We start from the raw sequence: 25,152 nt of genomic DNA, 5'->3' as shown, positions 1-25,152 counted from the left end.
CTTTGGGCCACCAAAAATGGTTCTGCCATTCCATAATGATATCCAGAAGTGTAAGTCTAGTAAACAAGAGTTACACTTTGTACCATGATGAAAGATTCATTAAACCGATGCTGACATCTTAAAGACATCTGGAAACTTGACTTATATGAGCAAAGAAACCATGATGTAAACCCTGATAGCACATGTTCCTATATCAGATGTCAAGTAGACATTTAGAAAATGACTTAAAGATGTTTATTATTATTTATTAAAACTGACATCTTAAAGACGTCTATTAGATGTTTGTAGCCTACACAGCAGATCTTTCCAGATGAAGAGATCTTTAACAGACACTTGCAGCTTCACTTTTTTTTTTTTTTTTACCTCAAACGATCGTTTAAATGATTATAAACGTCTTATAAACGTCTCAAAACGTGATGTTTCAACATCATGCCATGAATTGGCTCCCCCCTCGATGTTTTATCAGTGAAAGTTATCCAGTAATCTGACAGTGAACTTTCCGGCGACGTCAGTGTTGATGAATTCCACGCGCACCTGTTCACGCGCCTCAAAACAAACCGGCCGCGCGCAACTCTGGAGACCGTTATTTGCAACAAGGAATAGTTGGAATATCCCCTTTTAACGCTTTAAACTTCGGATTTTGTCATACGAGATACTGGAAAATGATCTCTTTCAGGACCCTGCGACTGACTAATGTCGGAGTCATTGGTTTACTGGCGAAAGACATCGCAAAAAGCGGCTCAGTGTTTCACAATGTGGCGAGGAGGACGTTCAGTTTATCTTCGCGGATTCACTCGAGCCAAGAATTTATCGCCGATCAACCTACATCCAAACAGTGAGTCACTTCTACAATTAATGGATAGAGCGATAAATAATAGATGGAGGAGTTCAAGTGATTTATACAGTAAGGCTAGAGTATAATAATTCCCTGTATTAACCTGTTAACTGCCACCCGGCCCCTCGGTGAGCCGCCTCCGTTTACTTCACTATACAACAGTTAAATTCTAATCTAATCATAACAAACTATATATCGTTGGAAAGGTCTAAGACTCCTAAATAGATATCTTACCAATATTTTTTGTTAAAAATGATGTAGGAAAAGTAATAGATTAATTAATGGCAAGAGTGCACCTCAAAAACTACATCATAACAGGAGTTCTGAACCTTTGTCAAAAAAAAGTTCTTCTTCGTTTAGAAATCATCAGAAATTATATCACTTGAAAATTTTAAAATCTCAAAATTCATCCTTTGAAACACATTTTAAATTCAAACATTCCGTTACCATTAAAATGGTACATCAAAATCATGTTACAAAATGTTTTCAGGCACGAATTATACAAATTTAGGTTTGGATCAGGCACTTTCAAGTCTATGTTCAAAAATATGATTGACAGTTAACAGGTTAATGAGAAATTTGATTGAACTTTGGCCTATAAATTAATTTGTCAGCTGGAAGATTCACAAAATAATATTATAATGTTGTTGTCAAATCATAGGCTTACTGATATCAGTCCTCTATGACAAAGTATTGGTATAACTGTCTTATTTAATGTGTATTGTTTTGGTTTGTATTGTGTGTTTCTTGCTAATGGACCTAAAGTCATAAATGAAATAGTATATAAAAATAGTAATGCACAATAAAATTAACTAACTGAAATACAATATGTTTGGTGCTAGCAGCCTGTGTGTAATTGTATTTTGTTAAAGCAGACACGTGACCAGTCTGTTTTGTGGACTAGAGGACATGCTTTTCTACACCATAACTGAAGGAGCAGAGAAAGTTCCCGTGTCTCATTTCATTGCTGTGAGTTTATTAATTGACACACACATACAAAATCATATCCAATAAAGATTGAACTAGATTTTAAAATCTTTGCACTAGCAGTTTTCCAAGTCTATATATATATATATATATATATATATATATATATATATATATATATATATATGTGTGTGTGTATACAGGCAACAGTTGGGAGCAGCTCCGTTAACTCAGTTTCATGTTATAGCCTCAGTTACTATACGTACTATTACTATACGCTTATGTTTCTTCTGAAATCTGGTCATGAGAAGTCTGGGCCAGAACACACACAAACATTTACCTAGACTTTGTGGAACTGGTTTGTGTCAACGTTTATGTAATCATTTATAGGTAAAGTCAATAATCAGTATAGTATAATTAATTTTTTTACTTTTTATTAGATAAAATCTTAAACAGTTTGTATATTTATAGTCTTGTTTAGTTTACATTTATATACATTGGTTTTTAAATAATGCTTGCACAACAAATGCATTGCACAACGGCATTACACAAAGTAAACTGAACGGCTGTGAAAAGACAGAACATTACTCTCCCCATCTTACAGGCAGTGAAAAGCACTGGCCTACTGACCTCTGACCCCAGATTACGGGACTGCATGGAAAAGATTCGCGAAGCTGTCCGGGAGTCAGCCGGTGAAGTCATGATGGACCTTGAGCTGTTCCGAAAGTGAGTATCCAGGCGATGTAGATTTGCAACATTCCTGCATATGAGAAATATTTCGTTGTTTAGTAATTGCGATAATCAAATCAGGTGTGTTGGTGGCAACATAGTCCTGCTGAGTCTCGCTTTCAGACGGAAGTTTATCATTCCAGAATTTGAAGCATTTGTGGGCATTATCAATCATATTTACGAAACATCGAAACTCCAGCAAGATGGACAGGTAGAAACTGTATTTTTAAATCCATTTTCATTACTCATTTGTGAAGTTGGACTCACTTAGAATCTTTATTTTTAGGTTGCAAAATACATTCCCCATCTGACCAAGTTTAGTCCTGATCTTTGGGGCGTCTCTCTCTGCACAGTGGATGGACAAAGGTAAATAGATCAATCCGACCCCAACTTTTCTAAAATATGCAGTGGTGGTTTTTAAATCACATCTTGGAATTCAGACACTCAGTTGGAGACACAAAGATGCCGTTCTGCTTGCAGTCATGCGTGAAGCCGCTGGAATACGCCATCGCAGTACACGAACACGGCACAGAGCGCGTGCACCACTACGTGGGGAAGGAGCCAAGTGGATTCAAATTCAACAAACTCTCCCTGGCTGAAGAAGGTGGGTGGGAAAATGTGGTAGATTATCATTACGTGTAGAATATCTTATCTTTTTGCTAGACTGAACTTTTCAGTACTGAGAATAATCTCATTAGAAAAAAAAATCTAAATAAATGTATTATTCTATAATAATTTTTTTAAAGTAATAATAGTTGTATTTAATTTAAACAATTCGCTTTTCTGTTTTTAGATAAACCTCACAATCCTATGGTCAACGCTGGAGCAATCGTCATCAGTTCTCTTATCAAGGTCGACAAATTTTTATATAAATGGGAAATTCGATATGAATATTTTCTGGTGAACTTGAGTTTGGTGTCAAATTGGTTTGCGTTAATATTTACTTGTTTTCTGGTAATCAACTCTGCTGGACTCCCAAACAAACAGTGATATACGCCCATGTATTGACATGCAGACCGGGCCAAGAATTCATTTGATCTAACAAACCTTTGACCCAGAATGCAGCTCTGTGTGGACAGACCCAGTGCATCTGTTACACAAGTAGCATACTGACCTTGTGAAGCTATGAGCAGGAGTATTTATAACCTGGAATTAATCCAGCCTATTAAAAATGACCTTTACATAAGGTGTATATGACTTGTGTTTACGAGGTTCCCAGAGTTCTCCAGTACAAGCTAGAATACACAAAATTATTCGGTTGGTAAATTCTCCTGTTGTTGTTCTCTACAGCCAGGTGCCAACAAGGCCGAGAAGTTTGACTATGTAAGTAATAACCTGTTGGATGTTGCCATTAAAAAAAATTTAATCAAAAATGTAGTGCATACAGCTTTTCAGCTATATTATAAAAGTCATAGAGTATCTTTGTATTAGAAAGAGTTTTCATTCCTTGAAAATATATTGCCGTTATCCCAAAATGGACCAAATGTGATTCCAAAATCTTGACTGTAAGCTAATGACTGTTTGGATCTCTTTCACAGGTGATGGAGTTTGTGAAGAAAATGACGGGCAGGGAGTATGTGGGCTTCAGCAACGCAACGTATGTCTTTCATTGCTCAACTTACACTTGTTTTTCGCCCAGTGCTATTATTATTGACTTATTTTCATTTCAACAGGTTTCAGTCTGAGAAGGAAACGGGAGACCGAAACTACGCAATAGGATACTACCTAAAAGAGAAGAAGGTTTGTTCTTTAGCATCTTTAGCAAACTAGCAAGATATTGTCGGTTGTCTGCAAATGCAACCATGATGTCCTCCTTTACAGTGTTTTCCTGAGGGGGCAGATATGATGGATGCACTGGACTTTTATTTCCAGGTAGGCCCAGTTGAAATTTTTTCCCATTGTTAAATCGAACGCTAAATTGAACGCTCCATCAGAATTTCCTTTCCGTCCCTCATAGTTGTGCGCCATAGAAGTCACATGCGAATCTGGCAGCATAATGGCCGCTACACTGGCTAACGGAGGCATCTGTCCAATCACAGGAGAGAGAGTTCTGAGTACAGAAGCCGTACGAAACACACTGAGTCTCATGCACTCCTGCGGGATGTACGACTTCTCTGGAGAGTTCGCTTTCCACGTGAGAACAAATATTGTCTCTACAAACTGTGTGTCTTTATATGTCGTCAGAGTTTGAATTCTAATGCTTTGAATCTAGTGAACTTACATTTAAAATAATTTTTATTTAAAAAGTGCTTATTTAAGATAAGGTATTACAATCCTTACTAATTGAAACAAATTTAATTGTGCAGTCTGTTGAGGTAATACATATATGTTGTATACTGGAGAGCTTCAAAAACCTTTAATCAGTATAATATTAAGGACTTTTCTGCTAGCTTCTTGTAGTACATTGTAGTTCATTTTGTCATACTTAAACTTATCGTAGTGATAAATAGGGATGGGCGTATCGATCCGAAGTATCAATGTATTGATACTGATGCAAGTATCGAAAGTATCGATACTCAAACAAAACATATTGATACTAAGGTGTGTTTTATTTACCAATGATTTTATTTAACAAAAAAAATAATGCATTGAATTCGATGAATAAGCTATGTTAGCAAATAATTGTGTAGAACGATTTTCCTGCTCACGCAAATGTTGCAAGACAGAATCAATCCATGCCAGAGAGCGTTCACTCACTTCTGACAGCGCATTCAAACAAAGCTGCGTTTCCCAAAAGTATCATAAGAAAGCATTAAAGCTTTTGGGAATGGCAGTCCTGAACAATGCTTATCAGAGAAAAGAAAAAAACATACATATTCGAGTCATTTCAAATTAAACAAATTGATATTGTAGCCTACATAGTTTGTGCAATTACATTTATTGAAATTGACCATTTAAAGATAATATTGATCATGTTTTATTCTGTAATGTTAATGTAAATAGTACACTGTAAGAGAAAAGTTTTCATTTTATTCATGCAACAGTCTGTCACTGGCAGTCCCTTATGAAAATGAACCATGGTTTTACTAAAGTGACCATAGTTCAACTGTAGTATTTGTAGATTCGAATTATCTGTAAACAAAAAACATATCTGAACCATGTGTAAACAAAAATATACCCTCTTAAGTTACAATTAAGGCGTATTAAATGTTAAATGCATTTTAAATAAAGTTTACTAGTAATCATTACCCATTTTACTCATAGTAATTTAATAATTTAATAAATTTCATTTTAAAAGTTTAGTTCAGAAGTGTCGTATCGGTATCGGTTTCGACGATACTGCCTTGAAAAATATCGGTGTCATATTGGAAACAAAATAATTGGTATCGTCCCGAGTAAATCATAGGTATTTCTCAATACATGGCAGGTTGGATTACCTTCTAAATCCGGTGTGTCTGGTGCAGTTCTTCTGGTGGTGCCAAATGTGATGGGTGTCATGTGTTGGTCGCCCCCTGTGGACAAAGTTGGGAACAGTGTCCGTGGAATCCACTTCTGTCAGGTGTTTCAGGCATTGTCCTGTTAGTTTATCACTCTCTTTTTAATTCCACATTATACATTTAGTTTAAATAACTAATTTTGTAACCCTTCCATAATTAGGAACTGGTGTCTTTGTTCAACTTTCACAATTATGACAATCTGAGGCACTTTGTGAAGAAGCAGGACCCTCGCAGACAGTCTGATGATGACAGGGTAAATCTTACATTTGAAAAACAGCTTTCACTTCAACTAAACTCCAAAACTTGTGAAAATACCCTACATTAAGCTATTTTTTAGTCCCAGCAATGAACTCACCAAATGATTATTATTTGGTCTTGTAGAATAAGTACGTGATGAATCTGATGTTTGCAGCACACAGTGGAGATGTGTCAGCTCTGAGAAGGTAATTTTATACAGTTTATGTCTTTATTACTCCACATTTTTGAGTGCTACCGAAATATAAATTGCTTACTTCTTTCTCCAGGTTTGCCCTTTCATCCATGGATATGGATCTGAAGGACTATGACTCTCGTACACCTCTTCATGTAGCTGCTGCAGAGGGTAAAATCGTTTTCTGTAAACATAAAATAATATTTTAGTCCCAAACATGATTGGTTTAATCATAAATGTATTTTGCCATCTGTTCTTTCTCTGTTTTAGGTCACATGGATGTTGTGCTATTTCTGATGCAGTCCTGTAAGGTCAACCCTTTTGTGAAAGACCGGTACAGAGCCCTGTTTCTTTATACGATTACATTCAACTTCATCCATTTGGTTCTAACTAACCTCATAACTCTTATTCAGGTGGGGAAATATTCCTCGGGATGATGCCATGCAGTTCGGCCACAAGGACATGGTGAAAATCTTGGAAGAATATGAGCAGAAATGCATTCAGACATCTCAGACTGACGCAGAAGTCCCTAGTCATCAATCCAAAAGTTCGTCTCTGGAGGGACGAGTGTGATCTGCTGTGAATGTAACCAACTTTAGGAATATACAGCAGATCATGTCTTCAGATATTAAAAGAATAAGGGCACATTTACAGAAATATCTCTTTACAAAGATAAAAGGCTCCTTTTTTTGTTTCGATTTGTAAATATGAGATTTTTGTACATAATTTCTGTAAAAAATTGTTTTAGCTTAGCTTTGAAGCTATATTTATACAGTGTAATGAGAGTATAAAGTATTAGTGAATAATAAATCAAACCAAACATGCCAACAGATTCTTATTCTTATATCAAAAACCCATGACCTCACAAATAGTGTTTTCAATTAAATGTCAAGTATACTCAATTCACTATTATGATTCCTTTTATATGTAAAATATAAATCTATAACCCAACAACTATTAGCAGTATTATGATGCCATACGTCGCTGAGCATCATTTTAGTACACGAGTACTTGCATCAGTGAATGAAACTTGCACTATAGCACATTCACACCCTTCTGTCCATGTGACATCAGGGGTTCAGCCTTCATTTAATGAAGCTATGAGAATACTTTTGGGGGCAAAAAAAACAAAAATAGCTTCTTTAACAATTTCTTCTGTTCTGTGTAAGTAAGTCCCTACTCATCTATTGCCCTCTAAACAACATACCCTCTAACACAGTTAAATATAAGTATATGAGAGAGCTATAACCACAGTGCTGGAGATGGTCTTCAGCCTCGCACGCACCTGAAACTTCTCACGAATCTTTGTCTGCCCACAATGCCAACGCTGACGTTCTTGTGCTTAGGAACAAAATACATCACATGTTTATTTTAACACACTTTGGTCTTTGGCCTGTATATTAATCACTCAAGAATTTTACAACATTAGGAAAAATATGCTTAAAAGCTTTAGTAATATATGGAGGCTATTGGTAGGGTGAATACTGGTAAAGTGGTACACTTTCTGATAATTTATATTCTGCATACTTTTTTATTATGATCCAAATGTCTTAGCCGCTCATGTGATACTATTCTAAATAGCTTAGGATCTCTACTATACTATAGACAATAAAAAAGAAAGAAACATTAAACACAGGATGGATGAATCTTACCCAAACACACAATGACCCCAAACCACATTTTTCAAGGCACTACTGTCAAACTGGGACAGTGTCAAAATCGCATTAAAAAAAACCCCCAAGAAGATTAATATGAATCTGATTTTTAAAAATTCTGATTCACCATTACATCCTATAACTAAATATGTAACAATTACAAATGATCCATGAGTTGTTTTATTTTTATAACCTTAACATTATTTACCCCAGAATGCTATGTCATTTTACTTACCATCACAGTTCACTGCAAGGTTGTTAAATATGATGTGCCACACCCCGGAAGTGATGTCATAGCCACATTTTTTTTTTTTTAATCACGTACTTGCTACCGATGAGCTCAGTCCATGCAAAGATATTAATTATTAAGCTTAACTGTCCCACTTTACCAGTATTCACCCTACTTGAATTATGTTTAAACAACCAAGATGCTAAAAACCAATGTGTTCTGGACTCTAAAAAAAAAAAAATGAAGAGTCTGACTGATACTTACTCATAACAATACAATGAGCAGTGAGCTGTCATTGGCTGAATCTTTACTGGATACTCTGTTGTGTGTGTTGGTGTGAACTGAAACTTCAGTAACACAAGTTGCAGTTTGAAGATGCACACGCACAAGTGCTGTTTAATCTTGCTCTTCATTTGTGTGGAAGGTAAGATGTGTATTGCGACTTTACTTATTACATTCATGTGTTTTTGTAAATGCTTGGTGATATATATATATATATATACAAAATTTCAAGTTTTCAAGAGTCACTGAGCATCAGTGTCTGTAACAAGCTAAAATGATCCAATAATGTGCCTGTTTGACTGATATGTGCCAAAACATTATTGTATAAGGGTTAACTTTAAATTACTGAAGAAAACTCATCTAATCATTATAGAGACATTCATGAGCTAATAACCAACGGTAAAAACCACATCCTGTCATTTCTCTAAATGCTAAATGTTTTAAAAAATAAATATACTAGATACATTTTGAAGGATTTTTAAGATCTCTCGGTTCTGCCAAAGATGTTGTTCTGAATGTGTTTCAGGTGTGTTTGGTGCTGCTCCAGATGTAATGAAGTCGGTGACTGAGGGAGATTCTGTCACTCTAAACACTGATGTTACTGAACTACAGAGAGATGATCAGATACTGTGGATGTTTGGACCTAAAGAGACTCGTATAGCTGAAATCTATAAGCTTGTGATTGATATGTTTAACAGTCATGAGATATTTGGAGACAGACTGAAGCTGGACAATCAGACTGGATCTCTGACCATCAGAAACACCAGAAGCACAGACTCTGGGCTTTATAAACGACAGATCCGCAGCAACAGAGGGAACTCAGACAAGATATTTAATGTTACTGTCTATGGTGAGTCCGATATGACTTAAAATATACATGTAAACTTAAATCTGCTTAACCTGTAGTAAGGACTGTGAAGAGATGGACCAGTGAAACAGAGCAGGATTTACAATCTTGTTTTGACCTCACTGATTGGAGTGTTTTTGAAGCAGCTACCACCGATCTGGACGAACTCACAGAGACTGTAACATCCTATATTAGTTTCTGTGAGGATATATGCATTCCAACCAGGACTTATTTAACATTCAACAATGATAAGCCATGGTTTACAGTAAAACTCAGACATCTTCGTCAGGCCAAAGAGGATGCCTACAGAAATAGGGACAGGGTCTTGTACAATCAGGCCAGGAACACACTGAACAAAGAGATTGGAGCGACTAAAAAGACCTACGCTAAAAAGTTGGAAGACCAGTTTACTTCCAACCACTCAACTTCAGTTTGGAGTGGACTGAGAGCCATCACTAACTACAAGATACCATCCCCTTGCACTGAGGCAAATCAACGACTTGCTAACGACCTGAATGAGTTTTATTGCAGATTTGAAACCCCCATCACCCATTCTGACCATCTCCCTACACAACCATTAACACATCCTGCAATCCCACCCTCCACACCTCCTGCTCTTCAAATCTGTGAAGATGATGTGCGCCAGGTCTTCAAGAAGAACAAAAGAAGAAAAGCACCAGGCCCAGATGGTGTAACACCAGCCTGTCTGAAAATCTGTGCTGACCAGCTGGCCCCCATCTTTTCACAGATCTTCAACAGATCCCTGGAGTTGTGTGAAGTGCCTTCCTGCTTCAAACGCTCCACCATCATCCCCATCAAAGAAACCCAAGATAGCAGAACTTAACGACTACAGACCTGTGGCTCTAACGTCTGTCATCATTAAGTCGTTTGAAAAACTGGTTCTGTTTTATCTGAAGGACATCACTGAACCCTTACTGGACCCCCTGCAGTTTGCTTACCGAGCTAACAGGTCCGTGGATGATGCAATCAACATGGGATTGCACTTCATCCTGCAACATCTGGACAAAACAGGGACTTATGTGAGGATCCTATTTGTGGACTTTCGTTCGGCTTTCAACACCATCATCCCAACAACCCTCCAGACCAAACTGACGCAGCTCTCTGTTCCTAGCTCCATCTGTCAGTGGATCACCAGTTTTCTGACAGATAGGCAACAGTTAGTGAGACTGGGGAAATTCATGTCAAACAGCTGCTCCACCAACACTGGTGCCCCTCAGGGATGTGTTCTCTACCCTCTACTTTTCTCCCTGCACACCAACGACTGCACCTCTAAAGACCCCTCTGTCAAGCTCCTGAAGTTTGCAGACGACACTACAGTCATCGGCCTCATCCAGGACGGTGACGAGTCTGCTTACAGACAAGAGGTTGAGCAGCTGGCTGTCTGGTGCAGTCTTAACAACCTGGAGCTGAACACGCTCAAAACAGTGGAGATGATTGTGGACTTTAGGAGAAACCCACCTGCACTCCCCTCGCTCACCATCATGAACAGCACTGTGACTGCAGTGGAGTCATTCAGATTCCTGGGAACCATCATCTCTCAGGACCTGAAGTGGGACAATCACATTGACTCCATTGTTAAAAAGGCCCAGCAAAGGTTGTATTTCCTTCACCAGCTGAGGAAGTTTAACCTGCCACAGGAGCTGCTAAAACAGTTCTACTCAGCCGTCATTGAGTCTGTACTGTGTACCTCAATAACTGTCTGGTTTGGTTCAGCAACAAAATCAGACATCAGAAGACTACAGAGAACTGTTCGGACTGCTGAAAGGATTATTGGTGCTCCCCTGCCCACCCTTCAAGAACTGTATACATCCAGAGTGAGGAAAAGGTTCAGAAAATCACTCTGGATCCCTCACATCCAAGTCTCCCCATCTTTGAACTTTTGCCATCTGGCCAGCGCCTCAGAGCCGCAAACACCAGAATAGCAAGGCACAAGAACAGTTTCTTCCCCCAGGCAATCTACCTCATGAACAGTTAAATGTTCCCCACTTATGATTATGCAAATAAATGTGCAATATCCTTATATTTATTTGTTACCCCTCTATCTTAGTACATCCCTGCATATTATTCAATCCATTCCGTTATCATTTATAGCACAATTGTTTATACACTTATTTATTTGCCTTTTTTTGTTGTCTGTGTGTGGTTGTCTCTGTGTACTGGAAGCTTATGTCACTAAAACAAATTCCTTGTAAGTGCAAGCATACTTGGCAATAAGGCTCTTTCTGATCCTGATCTGATTCTGATTATAAACCTATCCTGTTTTACCTTTTGTATGAGTTTTCCCATGTCAAGGCAATATACTTATATTTATTTACATGTTTTCCAGCTCATCTTCCTGTTCCTGTCATCAGCAGTAACTCTTCACAATGTTCTTCATCATCATCATCATCATCCTCAGAGCAGAATTGTTCATTGGTGTGTTCAGTGGTGAATGTGGGTCATGTGACTCTCTCCTGGTACAAAGGAAACAGTTTATTGTCCAGCATCAGTGTGTCTGATCTCAGCATCAGTCTCTCTCTACCTCTGGAGGTGGAATATCAGGATAAAAACAGCTACAGCTGTGTGCTCAACAATCCCATCAGCAACCAGACTCAACATCTCGACATCACTCAGCTCTGTAAATGTCCAGGTAGCCTACTTCAGTGATCTTTCTTTTAATGGAACAATTCACCCAAAACTAAAATTATGTAATTTATACTAATTTCTAAACTTGTTTAAAACCGTTTGTTGGTTCACTGATGTTAATGAATTCATATTGAATTTGTCAAAGTTGACACAACACTGAAATGTTAACGTGATTACTCCGTGATGACCATAGATGATGAATCACTTAATAGTCACAAATGAACACCATGGTGTCACTTTCCTGGTCGAGTTTTTAATTGAAATAAATAAATATATATATATATATATATATATATATATATATATATATATATGTATATATATATATATATACACACACTGCAAACAACTAATTATAATTAAGAAGCTAGTGCCCTCTATTGGTAAAAATGTTAAAATTCACAGTCAGAAAAATAAGTTAAGTTTATTTAAATTCTAAGTGCTTTACATATCAGTAAAAAAAAAAAGAAAGAGTGCGAGTATTTACAAGGTTTGAGAACCAGGTCTGTTTCTCAAAGGTGCTTTTTTTAGAACACTGCATTTTAGAATTTTAAAAAATGAGCATAGTCTGATAAGTCTTTTCTTTCCCCAGACTTTCCCAGCAGTTCTTCGAGTGTGACGCCATCGTTGATTTATGCTGTGGTGGGCGTGGCCTCTGTCGCTCTGCTTGTTTTTTTACGTCAGATCTAGAATGGGCGTGAACAAGAAAAAGCCAGCATCACAACCTCACTCACGCCATTCTCTTCTGCAGACACGAGGAGGCAGTAACTCATAATTGTTCAATCGAATTCACATCCACTTTGTAATGTAAAATAGAGCAAAGGTGCTTCTAATACAGTGGTTCTCAATTTTTTTAACTACTCATTTAAAACTGTGTTTCACCATTTTAAAGAGGCAGTGTGTCATAACCAAATAAATTAAGGTGATTCTAAAAATCATAATTTACTCACCCTCCGGTCTAATTAACACACTGAATTTTATTTACAAATTGTATTAATTTACAAACACATTGAAAGTCACTGACCTAAAGCATGAACAAACACCTTCATAAACAGTGTTGTAATTGGAGTTAAATTTTAAACTCTTTATTTTTGGAAATAACTGACTTCTGATTTTCTGGAACGTTGGGATTTCTATAAAAATACTAATGACAATGAAAAGGGGAAAACAAAAAGATGGGGAAAAAATCAAGGTTTAACACAAACAAACAGCACAGATCAGGGTTATTTCAATTTCATCAGATGCAGCACAAAGCCTGTGGGAGTAAAGCGGTATAGTGTAGGATGAGACATGTAATGACTTGCAGTGCTATGATACAGGGCAGAATGGTAGAATTACTGGAATGACAGCATGAGTTGGGGCAGAGACCTGTGGCTTCACATAAAAACCCTGAGGAGTGAGGCCATGAATGACTACCAGACAAGCTGAAAGAAAATAAACAAGGCGTGCACGTTTTTACATTTTAATGCATCACATATAAAACTGCTTTTGTACAAAAATAAAGTAATTTCAGAGTAATTACAACTACATCATCAAAATAGTCCATGTGATATCAGGGGTTCAGCCTTCATTTAATGAAGCTATGAGAATACTTTTGGGGGCGAAGAAAACAAAAATAGCTTCTTTAACAATTTTTTCTCTTCTGTGTAAGTAAGTCCCTACTCATCTATTGCCCTCTAAACAACATACCCTCTAACACAGTTAGATATAAGTATATGAGAGAGCTATAACCACAGTGCTGGAGATGGTCTTCAGCCTCGCAAGCACCTGAAACTTCTCACGAATCTTTGTCTGCCCACAATGCCAACGCTGACGTTCTTGTGCTTAGGAACAAAATACATAGCATGTTTATTTTAACACACTTTGGTGTGTCTTTCACAACCTAGGGATAATTTAAAATATATTAATCACTCAAGAATTTTACAACATGAGGAAAAATATGGTTAAAAGCTTTAGTAACATATGGAGGCTATTGGTACTTGAATTATGTTTAAACAACCAAGATGCTAAAAACCAATGTGTTCTGGACTCTAAAAAGAAATGAAGGCTCTGACTGATACTTACTCATAACAATACAATGAGAAGTGAGCGGTGATTGGCTGAATATTTACCAGATACACTTGTTTGTGAACTGAAACTTCAGTAACACCAGTTGCAGTTTGAAGATGCACACGCACAAGTGCTGTTTAATCTTGCTCTTCATTTGTGTGGAAGGTAAGATGTGTATTGCTACTTATTACATTCATGTGTTTTTGTAAATGCTTGGTGATATATATATTAAATTTCAGAGGTTTTCAAGAGTCACTGAGCATCAGTGTCTGTAACAAGCTCAAATGATCCAATAATGTGCCTGTTTACTGATATGTGCCAAAACATTATTGTATAAGGGTTAACTTTAAATTACTGAAGAAAACTCATCTAATCATTATAGAGACATTCATGAGCTAATAACCAACGGTAAAAACCACATCCTGTCATTTCTCTAAATGCTAAATGTTTTAAAAATAAATATACTAGATACATTTTGAAGGTTTTTTGAGATCTCTCGGTTCTGCCAAAGATGTTGTTCTGAATGTGTTTCAGGTGTGTTTGGTGCTGCTCCAGATGTAATGAAGTCGGTGACTGAGGGAGATTCTGTCACTCTAAACACTGATGTTACTGAACTACAGAGAGATGATCAGATACTGTGGATGTTTGGACCTAAAGAGACCCGTATAGCTGAAATATATAAGCTTGTGATTGATATGTTTAACAGTCATGAGATATTTGGAGACAGACTGAAGCTGGACAATCAGACTGGATCTCTGACCATCAGAAACACCAGAAGCACAGACTCTGGGCTTTATAAACGACAGATCCGCAGCAACAGAGGGAACTCAGACAAGATATTTAATGTTACTGTCTATGGTGAGTCCGATATGACTTAAAATATACATGTAAACTTAAATCTGCTTAACCTGTAGTAAGGACTGTGAAGAGATGGACCAGTGAAACAGAGCAGGATTTACAACCTTGTTTTGACCTCACTGATTGGAGTGTTTTTGAAGCAGCTACCACCGATCTGGACGAACTCACAGAGACTGTAACATCCTATATTAGTTTCTGTAAGGATATATGCATTCCAACCAGGACTTATTTAACATTCAACAATGATAAGCCATGGTTTACAGTAAAACTCAGACATCTTCGTCAGGCCAAAGAGGATGCCTACAGAAATAGGGACAGGGTCTTGTACAATCGGGCCAGGAACACACTGAACAAAGAGATCAGAGCGGCTAAAAAGACCTACGCTAAAAAGTTGGAAGACCAGTTTACTTCCAACCACTCAACTTCAGTTTGGAGTGGACTGAGAGCCATCACTAACTACAAGACACCATCCCCTTGCACAGAGGCAAATCAACGACTTGCTAACGACCTGAATGAGTTTCAATGTAGATTTCAAACCCCCAACACCCATTCTGACTGAAGCCGATGATAACACCATGGTGTCACTTTCCTGGTCGAGTTTTTAATTAAAATAAATAAATAAATACAAATATATATATATATATATATATATATATATATATATATATATATATATATATATATATATATATATACACACACACTGCAAACAACTAATTATAATTAAGAAGCTAGTGCCCTCTATTGGTAAAAATGTTAAAATTCACAGTCAGAAAAATAAGTTAAGTTTATTTAAATAGTACATTTCATTCATAATGGTAATTCTAAGTGCTTTACATATCAGTAAAAAAAAAGAAAGAGTGCGAGTATTTACAAGGTTTGAGAACCAGGTCTGTTTCTCAAAGGTGCTTTTTTTAGAACACAGCATTTTAGAATTTTCCAAAATGAGCATAGTCTGATAAGTCTTTTCTTTCCCCAGACTTTCCCAGCAGTTCTTCGAGTGTGACGCCATCGTTGATTTATGCTGTGGTGGGCGTGGCCTCTGTCGCTCTGCTTGTTTTTTTACGTCAGATCTAGAATGGGCGTGAACAAGAAAAAGCCAGCATCACAACCTCACTCACGCCATTCTCTTCTGCAGACACGAGGAGGCAGTAACTCATAATTGTTCAATCGAATTCACATCCACTTTGTAATGTAAAATAGAGCAAAGGTGCTTCTAATACAGTGGTTCTCAATTTTTTTAACTACTCATTTAAAACTGTGTTTCACCATTTTAAAGAGGCAGTGTGTCATAACCAAATAAATTAAGGTGATTCTAAAAATCATAATTTGCTCACCCTCCGGTCTAATTAACACACTGAATTTTATTTACAAATTGTATTAATTTACAAACACATTGAAAGTCACTGACCTAAAGCATGAACAAACACCTTCATAAACAGTGTTGTAATTGGAGTTAAATTTCAAACTCTTTATTTTTGGAAATAACCGACTTCTGATTTTCTGGAACGTTGGGATTTCTATAAAAACACTAATGACAATGAAAAGGGGAAAACAAAAAGAGGGGAAAAATCAAGGTTTAACACAAACAAACAATACAGATCAGGGTTATTTCAATTTCATCAGATGCAGCACAAAGCCTGTGGGAGTAAAGCGGTATAGTGTAGGATGAGACATGTAATGACTTGCAGTGCTATGATACAGGGCAGAATGGTAGAATTACTGGAATGACAGCATGAGTTGGGGCAGAGACCTGTGGCTTCACATAAAAACGCTCGCAAGCACCTGAAAATTCTCACGAATCTTTGTCTGCCCACAATGCCAACGCTGACGTTCTTGTGCTTAGCAACAAAATACATCACATGTTTATTTTAACACACTTTGGTGTGTCTTTCACAACCTAGGGATAATTTAAAATATATTAATCACTCAAGAATTTTACAACATGAGGAAAAATAAGCTTAAAAGCTTTAGTAACATATGGAGGCTATTGGTACTTGAATTATGTTTAAACAACCAAGATGCTAAAAACCAATGTGTTCTGGACTCTAAAAAGAAATGAAGGCTCTGACTGATACTTACTCATAACAATACAATGAGAAGTGAGCGGTGATTGGCTGAATATTTACCAGATACACTTGTTTGTGAACTGAAACTTCAGTAACACCAGTTGCACTTTGAAGATGCACACGCACAAGTGCTGTTTAATCTTGCTCTTCATTTGTGTGGAAGGTAAGATGTGTATTGCTACTTATTACATTCATGTGTTTTTGTAAATGCTTGGTGATATATATATTAAATTTCAGAGGTTTTCAAGAGTCACTGAGCATCAGTGTCTGTAACAAGCTCAAATGATCCAATAATGTGCCTGTTTACTGATATGTGCCAAAACATTATTGTATAAGGGTTAACTTTAAATTACTGAAGAAAACTCATCTAATCATTATAGAGACATTCATGAGCTAATAACCAACGGTAAAAACCACATCCTGTCATTTCTCTATATGCTAAATGTTTTAAAAATAAATATATTAGATACATTTTGAAGGATTTTTAAGATCTCTCGGTTCTGCCAAAGATGTTGTTCTGAATGTGTTTCAGGTGTGTTTGGTGCTGCTCCAGATGTAATGAAGTCGGTGACTGAGGGAGATTCTGTCACTCTAAACACTGATGTTACTGAACTACAGAGAGATGATCAGATACTGTGGATGTTTGGACCTAAAGAGACTCGTATAGCTGAAATCTATAAGCTTGTGATTGATATGTTTAACAGTCATGAGATATTTGGAGACAGACTGAAGCTGGACAATCAGACTGGATCTCTGACCATCAGAAACACCAGAAGCACAGACTCTGGGCTTTATAAACGACAGATCCGCAGCAACAGAGGGAACTCAGACAAGATATTTAATGTTACTGTCTATGGTGAGTCCGATATGACTTAAAATATACATGTAAACTTAAATCTGCTTAACCTGTAGTAAGGACTGTGAAGAGATGGACCAGTGAAACGGAGCAGGATTTACAACCTTGTTTTGACCTCACTGATTGGAGTGTTTTTGAAGGTGCTACCACCGATCAGGACGAACTCACAGAGACCGTAACATCCTATATTAGTTTCTGTGAGGATATATGCATTCCAACCAGGACTTATTTAACATTCAACAATGATAAGCCATGGTTTACAGTAAAACTCAGACATCTTCGTCAGGCCAAAGAGGATGCCTACAGAAATAGGGACAGGGTCTTGTACAATCGGGCCAGGAACACACTGAACAAAGAGATCAGAGCGGCTAAAAAGACCTACGCTAAAAAGTTGGAAGACCAGTTTACTTCCAACCACTCAACTTCAGTTTGGAGTGGACTGAGAGCCATCACTAACTACAAGACACCATCCCCTTGCACTGAGGCTAATCAACGACTTGCTAACGACCTGAATGAGTTTTATTGCAGATTTGAAACCCCCAACACCCATTCTGACCATCTCCCTACACAACCATTAACACATCCTGCAATCCCCCTCTCCACACCTCCTGCTCTTCAAATCTGTGGAGATGATGTGCGCCAGGTCTTCAAGAAGAACAAAAGAAGAAAAGCACCAGGCCCAGATGGTGTTACACCAGCCTGTCTGAAAATCTGTGCTGACCAGCTGGCCCCCATCTTTTCACAGATCTTCAACAGATCCCTGGAGTTGTGTGAAGTGCCTTCCTGCTTCAAACGCTCCACCATCATCCCCATCCCAAAGAAACCCAAGATAGCAGAACTTTATGACTACAGACCTGTGGCTCTACCGTCTGTCGTTATGAAGTCGTTTGAAAAACTGGTTCTGGCTTATCTGAAGGACATCACTGGACCCTTACTGGACCCAGTGTTGTGGGTAACGCGTTACAAAGTAACGCGTTAGAGTACTCTAATTACTTTTTTCCTGAAATTTGTAACTTAACGCATTAGTTTCGTGCGTAAGTAATCAGTAACTTCGTTATTTTTTTAAAAAAGTAATCCGTTATTTTAAGGAAAGGAAAATCCCGACTGCAGCCGGCTTTTTGTCAGACAGTAGTCCTAGGTCTACTGTGCCACCTGCCGATGTACAGTATCAGCGGAGCCGAAGCTCTGTGATCGTAAAGTCAATGGCTGTGATGCGTCTGTGCCCTGCGCCTGACCCTGTGTGTGTGGGTTTTTTTTTCGAACTCCCGGCAAGATGGTAGAGAGGACAGCGTTTGGTTTATGGAAGTACGCACATTATTTTCAATTTGTCAACGAAAAAGAAAAGAACATAACGGTAAAATGCACACTCTGCTTCTGTCGACCGCCAAAAATTCTACCTCAAATTTAACGCTACGTTTTAATCACTACTTTGAAGAGTAAATGTAAGAGGACTGTGTTAAAGCGAATTTAGGCTTGTGACTGTGAGTGATACTTTAATAATAATTAGTTCGGCTTTTAAGCGATTTGTCATTTGCCTGTGTGGCAGTGAAGGATTTAATTCGGTTTGTTATCATTTTTGTTTGACAGGCAGCTGTTAATTTCTGTTAGATCGTTGGCTGGCTGGTTGTTCATCATTTCTAAATGGATTTAAATCTGCAAGCCTGTTTAAGGTTGTGTTTACAAGTAAGCATACTTGTACTTTGATAACTGCATTATTTAAAGTTAAAGAAAAATCAGGAGTTATCTTGTGGTGCTCATAATATACAGTAGCCTAGGCTAACCGGGCTGGGTAACGTTAGGTGCGAATTTTGATTAATAATATGTTCTGTGATAATAAATAAATAAAACGCCATGTGGAATAGCCGATTGCTGACTGTCTTTCCTGTTATTGTTATCCTGCAGTGTTAATTTATTCGGATGACGGACGTTATTCATTGTCGGTAGTCACGACTTCTAGGTGCATTTAAAGGGGCCGGGGGCTGTGTCTGTCGTGTGTGAGCCGCTGCAAACGGCTTTTAATTTTTGGTAACGCATGAGTACTCTAACGCGTTACTTTTATGAATAGGTAACGCTGTATCATAACTGATTACTTTTAATTGATGGTAACGTTGTAACCTAACTAACTACTTTCCAAAGTAACTATACCCAACACTGACTGGACCCCCTGTAATTTGCTTACCGAGCTAACAGATCGGTGGATGATGCAATCAACATGGGATTGCACTTCATCCTGCAACATCTGGACAAAACAGGGACTTATTTGAGGATCCTGTTTGTGGACTTCATCCCAACAACCCTCCAGATTAAACTGACCCAGCTCTCTGTTCCTAGCTCCATCTGTCAGTGGATCACCAGCTTTCTGACAGATAGGCAACAGCTAGTGAGACTGGGGAAATTCATGTCAAACAGCCGTTCCACCAACACTGGTGCCCCTCAGGGATGTGTTCTCTCCCCTCTGCTCTTCTCCCTGTACACCAACGACTGCACCTCTAAAGACCCCTCTGTCAAGCTCCTGAAGTTTGCAGATGACACTACAGTCATCGGCCTCATCCAGGACAGTGATGAGTCTGCTTACAGACAAGAGGTTGAGCAGCTGGCTGTCTGGTGCAGTCTTAACAACCTGGAGCTGAACACGCTCAAAACAGTGGAGATGATTGTGGACTTCAGGAGAAACCCCCCTGCACTCCCCCCACTCACCATCATGAACAGCCCTGTGACTGCAGTGGAGTCATCAGGTTCCTGGGAACCACCATCTCTCAGGACCTGAAGTGGGACAATCACATTGACGTTGTGAAAAAGGCCCAGCAAAGGTTGTATTTCCTTCACCAGCTGAGGAAGTTTAACCTGCCACAGGAGCTGCTGAAACAGTTCTACTCAGCCGTCATTGAGTCTGTACTGTGTACCTCAATAACTGTCTGGTTTGGTTCAGCAACAAAATCAGACATCAGAAGACTACAGAGAACTGTTCAGACTGCCGAAAGGATTATTGGTGCTCCCCTGCCCACCCTTCAAGCACTGTATACATCCAGAGTGAGGAAAAGGTTCAGAAAATCACTCTGGATCCCTCACATCCAAGTCTCCCCATCTTTGAACTTTTGCCATCTGGCCAGCGCCTCAGAGCCGCAAACACCACAGCAAGGCACAAGAACAGTTTCTTCCCCCAGGCAATCTACCTCATGAACAGTTAAATGTTCCCCACTTATGCTTATGCAAATAAATGTGCAATATCCTTATATTTATTTGTTACCCCTCCATCCTACATCCCTGCATCTTATTCAATCTTATTCCATTATCATTTATAGCACAATTGTTTATACAATTATTTATTTGCCAAATGTTTTTATTTATTTTTGTCTGTGTGTGGTTGTCTCTGAGTACTGGAAGCCCATGTTACTAAAACAAATTCCTTGTATGTGCAATTATACTTGGCATAAAGGTCTTTCTGATCCTGATTCTGATTATAAACCTATCCTATTTTCCCTTTTGTATGAGTTTTCCCATGTCAAGGCAATATACTTATATTTATTTACATGTTTTCCAGCTCATCTTCCTGTTCCTGTAATCAGCAGTAATTCTTCACAATGTTCTTCATCTTCATCATCCTCATCCTCAGAGCAGAATTGTTCATTGGTGTGTTCAGTGGTGAATGTGGGTCATGTGACTCTCTCCTGGTACAAAGGAAACAGTTTATTGTCCAGCATCAGTGTGTCTGATCTCAGCATCAGTCTCTCTCTACCTCTGGAGGTGGAATATCAGGATAAAAACAGCTACAGCTGTGTGCTCAACAATCCCATCAGCAACCAGACTCAACATCTCAACATCACTCAGCTCTGTAAATGTCCAGGTAGCCTACTTCAGTGATCTTTCTTTTAATGGAACAATTCACCCAAAAGTAAAATTATGTAATTTATACTAATTTCTAAACTTGTTTAAAACCGTTTGTTGGTTCTCTGATGTTAAGGAATTAATATGTTTGTTAATGAATTTGTCAAAGTTGACACAACACTGAAATGATAACGTGATGACTCACTTAATAGTCACAAATGAAGCCAATGAAAACACCATGGTGTCACTTTCCTGGTCGAGTTTTTCATTGAAATAAATAAATACAAATATGTATGTGTGTGTATATATATATATATATATATATATATATATATATATATATATATATATATATATATATATATATATATATATATATATATATATATGTAACTGCAAACAACTAATTATAATTAAGAAGCTAGTGCCCTCTATTGGTAGAAGTGCGAGTGTTTAAAAGGTTTGAGAACAAGGTCTGTTTCTCAAAGGGGTTTTTTAGAACACTGCATTTTAGAATTTTCATTCAAACATTTAATAAGCAAAAGATTTTTAGAAACGAGCATTTGATTCCTCATATGGGCTAGTCTAATATTAGTCTTTTCTTTCCCCAGACATCCCGAGCCGTTCTTCGAGTGTGACGCCATCGTTGATTTATGCTGTGGTGGGCGTGGCCTCTGTTGCTCCGTTTTTTTTACGTCAGATCTAGAATGGATGTGAACAAGAAAAAGCCAGCATCACAGAGAAGGGTATATACAAAGTAACGTGACCGCAAACTAAACCAACAGGATACTAGAACTGCGTTCCTGAAACTGCAGCCATCGCTATATTGGCCAGTACGGTAGGTGGCGCTGTCAGGAAAAACTAGGGTCCTAGAACTGCGGCCCAGATCTGCGGTCCTGAATCTGCAGCCTCCGGTTGTGCAGGAACATTCTATTGGCATCACAACCTCACTCACGCCATTCTCTTCTGCAGACACGAGGAGGCAGTAACTCATAATTGTTCAATCGAATTCACATCCACTTCGTAATGTAAATAGAGCAAACGTGCTTCTAATACAGTGGTTCTCAATTTTTTTAACTACTCATTTAAAACTGTGTGATTCACCATTTTAAAGAGGCAGTGTGTCATATCCAAATAAATTAATTTACTGGAGTAGTTTTATTTTGAGTAACTTTTACTTTTACTTCACTACATTCCAAAGCATAAGATCGTACTTTTAACTTAACTACATTTCATAAAACATGTTACTCCCTATAATATATCAAGTGCTCCGACACGCAGAAGCGGTGTCTGATTCATCATGAACGAACTGAGTCTTTTCAAAATAAACTTTAATCGGATCGCGAATCGCACCAAACGATTCGTTTACGAATTAGAATGATCCGATTGCAGCTGTTCTGGAGTCGACCGCTCACTGATTCAAATGAACCGTTAAGTGCGAGTCTACAGAAGTAAGAAGCGGGAGATCTTGTGAGCGCGCGTGCGTCTGATGTTGCTAAAAGTAAGTTATTAATGTCGAAATTTAGGATTAATTATTGTAACTGAAAATCATATTTAGGTCAAAATTGTCCGTTGTTTGGGAACTAAATCCGCTGTAAAGAGTGATCTGTTTAAGCCCACTGAAATGCTGACATGCAGACACATCAATCAGCGTCTCTGTGTTTTAGGTTAAAAAATAAAATAAAATAACCTTAAACTAACACAGATTAAATAAAATAACTCATGCATGTCCAAATTCCCCGCTACCGTAATATTAACCGTTTTATTAAAATGCTACCATGACATCTGTTTTTATATTGTGTATTAACAGTAACGTTATACATATGTATATTGTTTGGATTAACTAGACGAGTAACGTTAGACGTTAAATAAGTAAATATTGTAGCTGATGCTAAATGTCTAGCTAACAAGCTTGCTGGTGCTAACTTGAGGTAATTTTTATAAATAATGTCCAAATATTTTTATTCAACCACCTATATATATGTATATAGATTACATGATGTTCAGAACATGGTAACTAGTAATTATCAAAGAGGGGAAGAGATGCACCCCGTTTGGCCAGGGGTGTTTTTACACCACAGACAAGGTTTGAGAAGGAAAAAATCATTATGAAAATATAATTATATTTTCCTTAAAATGTTCCTCCTAACTTCGCCTTATTATCATGTCATATATAACTGTGATGTTCTGTAAAACCACAAACTTTAAAACACTTTCACAGATCACAGATTCCAAAATAATATTTGGTAGCACAACTATTAATAGTTCTAATAATAAATCATCATATTTTCATGATTTCTAAAGATCATGTGACACTGAAGACTGGAGGAATGATGCTGAAAATACAGCTGCACATCACAGAAATAGATTATATTTTAAAGGATATTAAAATAGAAACCATTATTTTATTTTATTTTGATAATTTAGAATTATTTCTGAAATACGACCTTTTTTTGTTTCAAACAGTTCAATGAACAATAATAAATGAAGTACCTGGAGCTGATGTGGTGGTTATAAAAATAGATAAAACTAATAATAATTAGTGTCATCAATATGTCATCAAAAAAAATAAATAAACTGAATGTCATTAATGCATAGTGTATGATTTTGGATGATGGCGATTGGTATTCCTTGCCTAGTATGGATGATTGATCATTTGATTATTTTTGCCTTGGAACTTTCACCTGCTGGGGGAGGGGCGCGCTGCTGAGACAATACAGAGACTCAGAAGATATTGCAGCAGCTCCGTGTCCTGTGTCTTTTATTGACTCTTTTTCTCCCCTAATCAGGTATGATATGAGTAAATCGTAGGGAAAATACACTTTATATAAGTCAAGGCTGTGAAAAATGGCAAGTGTCATTGTTTGAAGTGTATTCATTGTGTATATATCTATGTCTAAAAGTTCGGTTCAAGTTCCCGCGTCTGTATCACATGTACAACTAGTGAATGCTAAACTGATGGCAAAGACTATGCGGTCATAGAAATGTGAAAGCAGAGTGAATTAATAACATATTGGTGTTTTTGAGAACTAATTTAACAAGTTAAGTTACAGGTGGCAATGCTTAAAGGAAAGGAATCTGTTGGTTCATAAGAGAAAGTGTAATATATGTTTATGCTAATGGTGTGTAAAGAGATAATTAGTTTTGCTGACATGCTATGATTCCTGAGGTAATTTAAGAAGTTTAAAAGAGTTGAAGATATGGTAGACGGCACATATGTCTAAATGTTGAGTATCACATGAGAATATTGTATGTAATATGCAGTACGTATTATTAACATGCATTGAGATTCAAGTTTCTATTGAAATTATTTGTTTAACTTATGGAAACAGTATCTGTTGAGAAGCTATATCTGTGATTAATTCTATATTTTTTTTCTGTATATTGTTTTATCTAAAAGAGATATGTTGTTATACTCTTCACTGATATGAGAATGCAGAAATATTTGCATTAATGTGGGACAATACAGAGACTCAGA

General features: G+C 37.5%; 2 protein-coding genes across 6 annotated transcripts; both read left to right on the top strand.

Moving 5' to 3' along the window:
• Positions 1 to 489: 489 nt before the first annotated feature.
• On the top strand, positions 490 to 7,029 carry LOC113064695 (glutaminase liver isoform, mitochondrial-like). 3 transcript variants are annotated; one of them, XM_026235565.1, is made up of 18 exons: positions 490 to 835; positions 1,708 to 1,804; positions 2,367 to 2,488; positions 2,573 to 2,702; positions 2,778 to 2,857; positions 2,932 to 3,095; positions 3,285 to 3,343; positions 3,782 to 3,814; positions 4,030 to 4,088; positions 4,165 to 4,231; positions 4,313 to 4,363; positions 4,449 to 4,625; positions 5,859 to 5,990; positions 6,089 to 6,181; positions 6,310 to 6,371; positions 6,453 to 6,529; positions 6,629 to 6,692; positions 6,772 to 7,029. In XM_026235565.1, exons 1-18 carry the CDS (start codon positions 663 to 665, stop codon positions 6,929 to 6,931), a joined length of 1,800 nt encoding a protein of 599 aa, XP_026091350.1. In that variant the 5' UTR covers positions 490 to 662; the 3' UTR covers positions 6,932 to 7,029. The 3 variants fall into 3 exon arrangements, with proteins under 3 accessions (XP_026091350.1, XP_026091351.1, XP_026091352.1); XM_026235566.1 differs by having other exon boundaries at positions 491 to 835; positions 1,711 to 1,804; XM_026235567.1 differs by lacking the exons at positions 490 to 835; positions 1,708 to 1,804; positions 2,367 to 2,488 and having other exon boundaries at positions 2,650 to 2,702; positions 2,972 to 3,095.
• Positions 7,030 to 14,173: 7,144 nt separating this feature from the next.
• Positions 14,174 to 22,623, top strand: LOC113064694 (natural killer cell receptor 2B4-like). 3 transcript variants are annotated; one of them, XM_026235560.1, is made up of 6 exons: positions 14,174 to 14,231; positions 14,601 to 14,924; positions 15,904 to 17,156; positions 17,526 to 17,849; positions 21,391 to 21,693; positions 22,286 to 22,623. In XM_026235560.1, the coding sequence occupies exons 3-6, from the start codon at positions 17,108 to 17,110 to the stop codon at positions 22,378 to 22,380; spliced, it is 771 nt and encodes a 256-aa protein (XP_026091345.1). In that variant the 5' UTR covers positions 14,174 to 14,231; positions 14,601 to 14,924; positions 15,904 to 17,107; the 3' UTR covers positions 22,381 to 22,623. The 3 variants fall into 3 exon arrangements, with proteins under 3 accessions (XP_026091345.1, XP_026091347.1, XP_026091346.1); XM_026235561.1 differs by lacking the exons at positions 14,174 to 14,231; positions 14,601 to 14,924 and adding an exon at positions 15,365 to 15,516; XM_026235562.1 differs by lacking the exons at positions 15,904 to 17,156; positions 17,526 to 17,849 and having other exon boundaries at positions 14,180 to 14,231.
• Positions 22,624 to 25,152: the final 2,529 nt, after the last annotated feature.

Source organism: Carassius auratus, chromosome 47 (assembly GCF_003368295.1).
Source record: "Carassius auratus strain Wakin chromosome 47, ASM336829v1, whole genome shotgun sequence".
Lineage (NCBI taxonomy): Eukaryota > Metazoa > Chordata > Actinopteri > Cypriniformes > Cyprinidae > Carassius > Carassius auratus.
This window is presented reverse-complemented; position numbering and strand designations above follow the sequence as displayed.

Bases quoted from the DNA above. Each gene is read 5' to 3' on its own strand.
- LOC113064695 (XM_026235565.1), top strand. From the start codon at position 663: ATGATCTCTTTCAGGACCCTGCGACTGACTAATGTCGGAGTCATTGGT. The intron at 3,815-4,029 runs GTAAGTAATAAC...TCTCTTTCACAG, and splicing joins AGGCCGAGAAGTTTGACTAT to GTGATGGAGTTTGTGAAGAA. The intron at 6,182-6,309 runs GTAAATCTTACA...TTGGTCTTGTAG, and splicing joins GACAGTCTGATGATGACAGG to AATAAGTACGTGATGAATCT.
- LOC113064694 (XM_026235560.1), top strand. From the start codon at position 17,108: ATGCACACGCACAAGTGCTGTTTAATCTTGCTCTTCATTTGTGTGGAA. The intron at 17,850-21,390 runs GTGAGTCCGATA...CATGTTTTCCAG, and splicing joins ATTTAATGTTACTGTCTATG to CTCATCTTCCTGTTCCTGTA. The intron at 21,694-22,285 runs GTAGCCTACTTC...TTCTTTCCCCAG, and splicing joins TCAGCTCTGTAAATGTCCAG to ACATCCCGAGCCGTTCTTCG.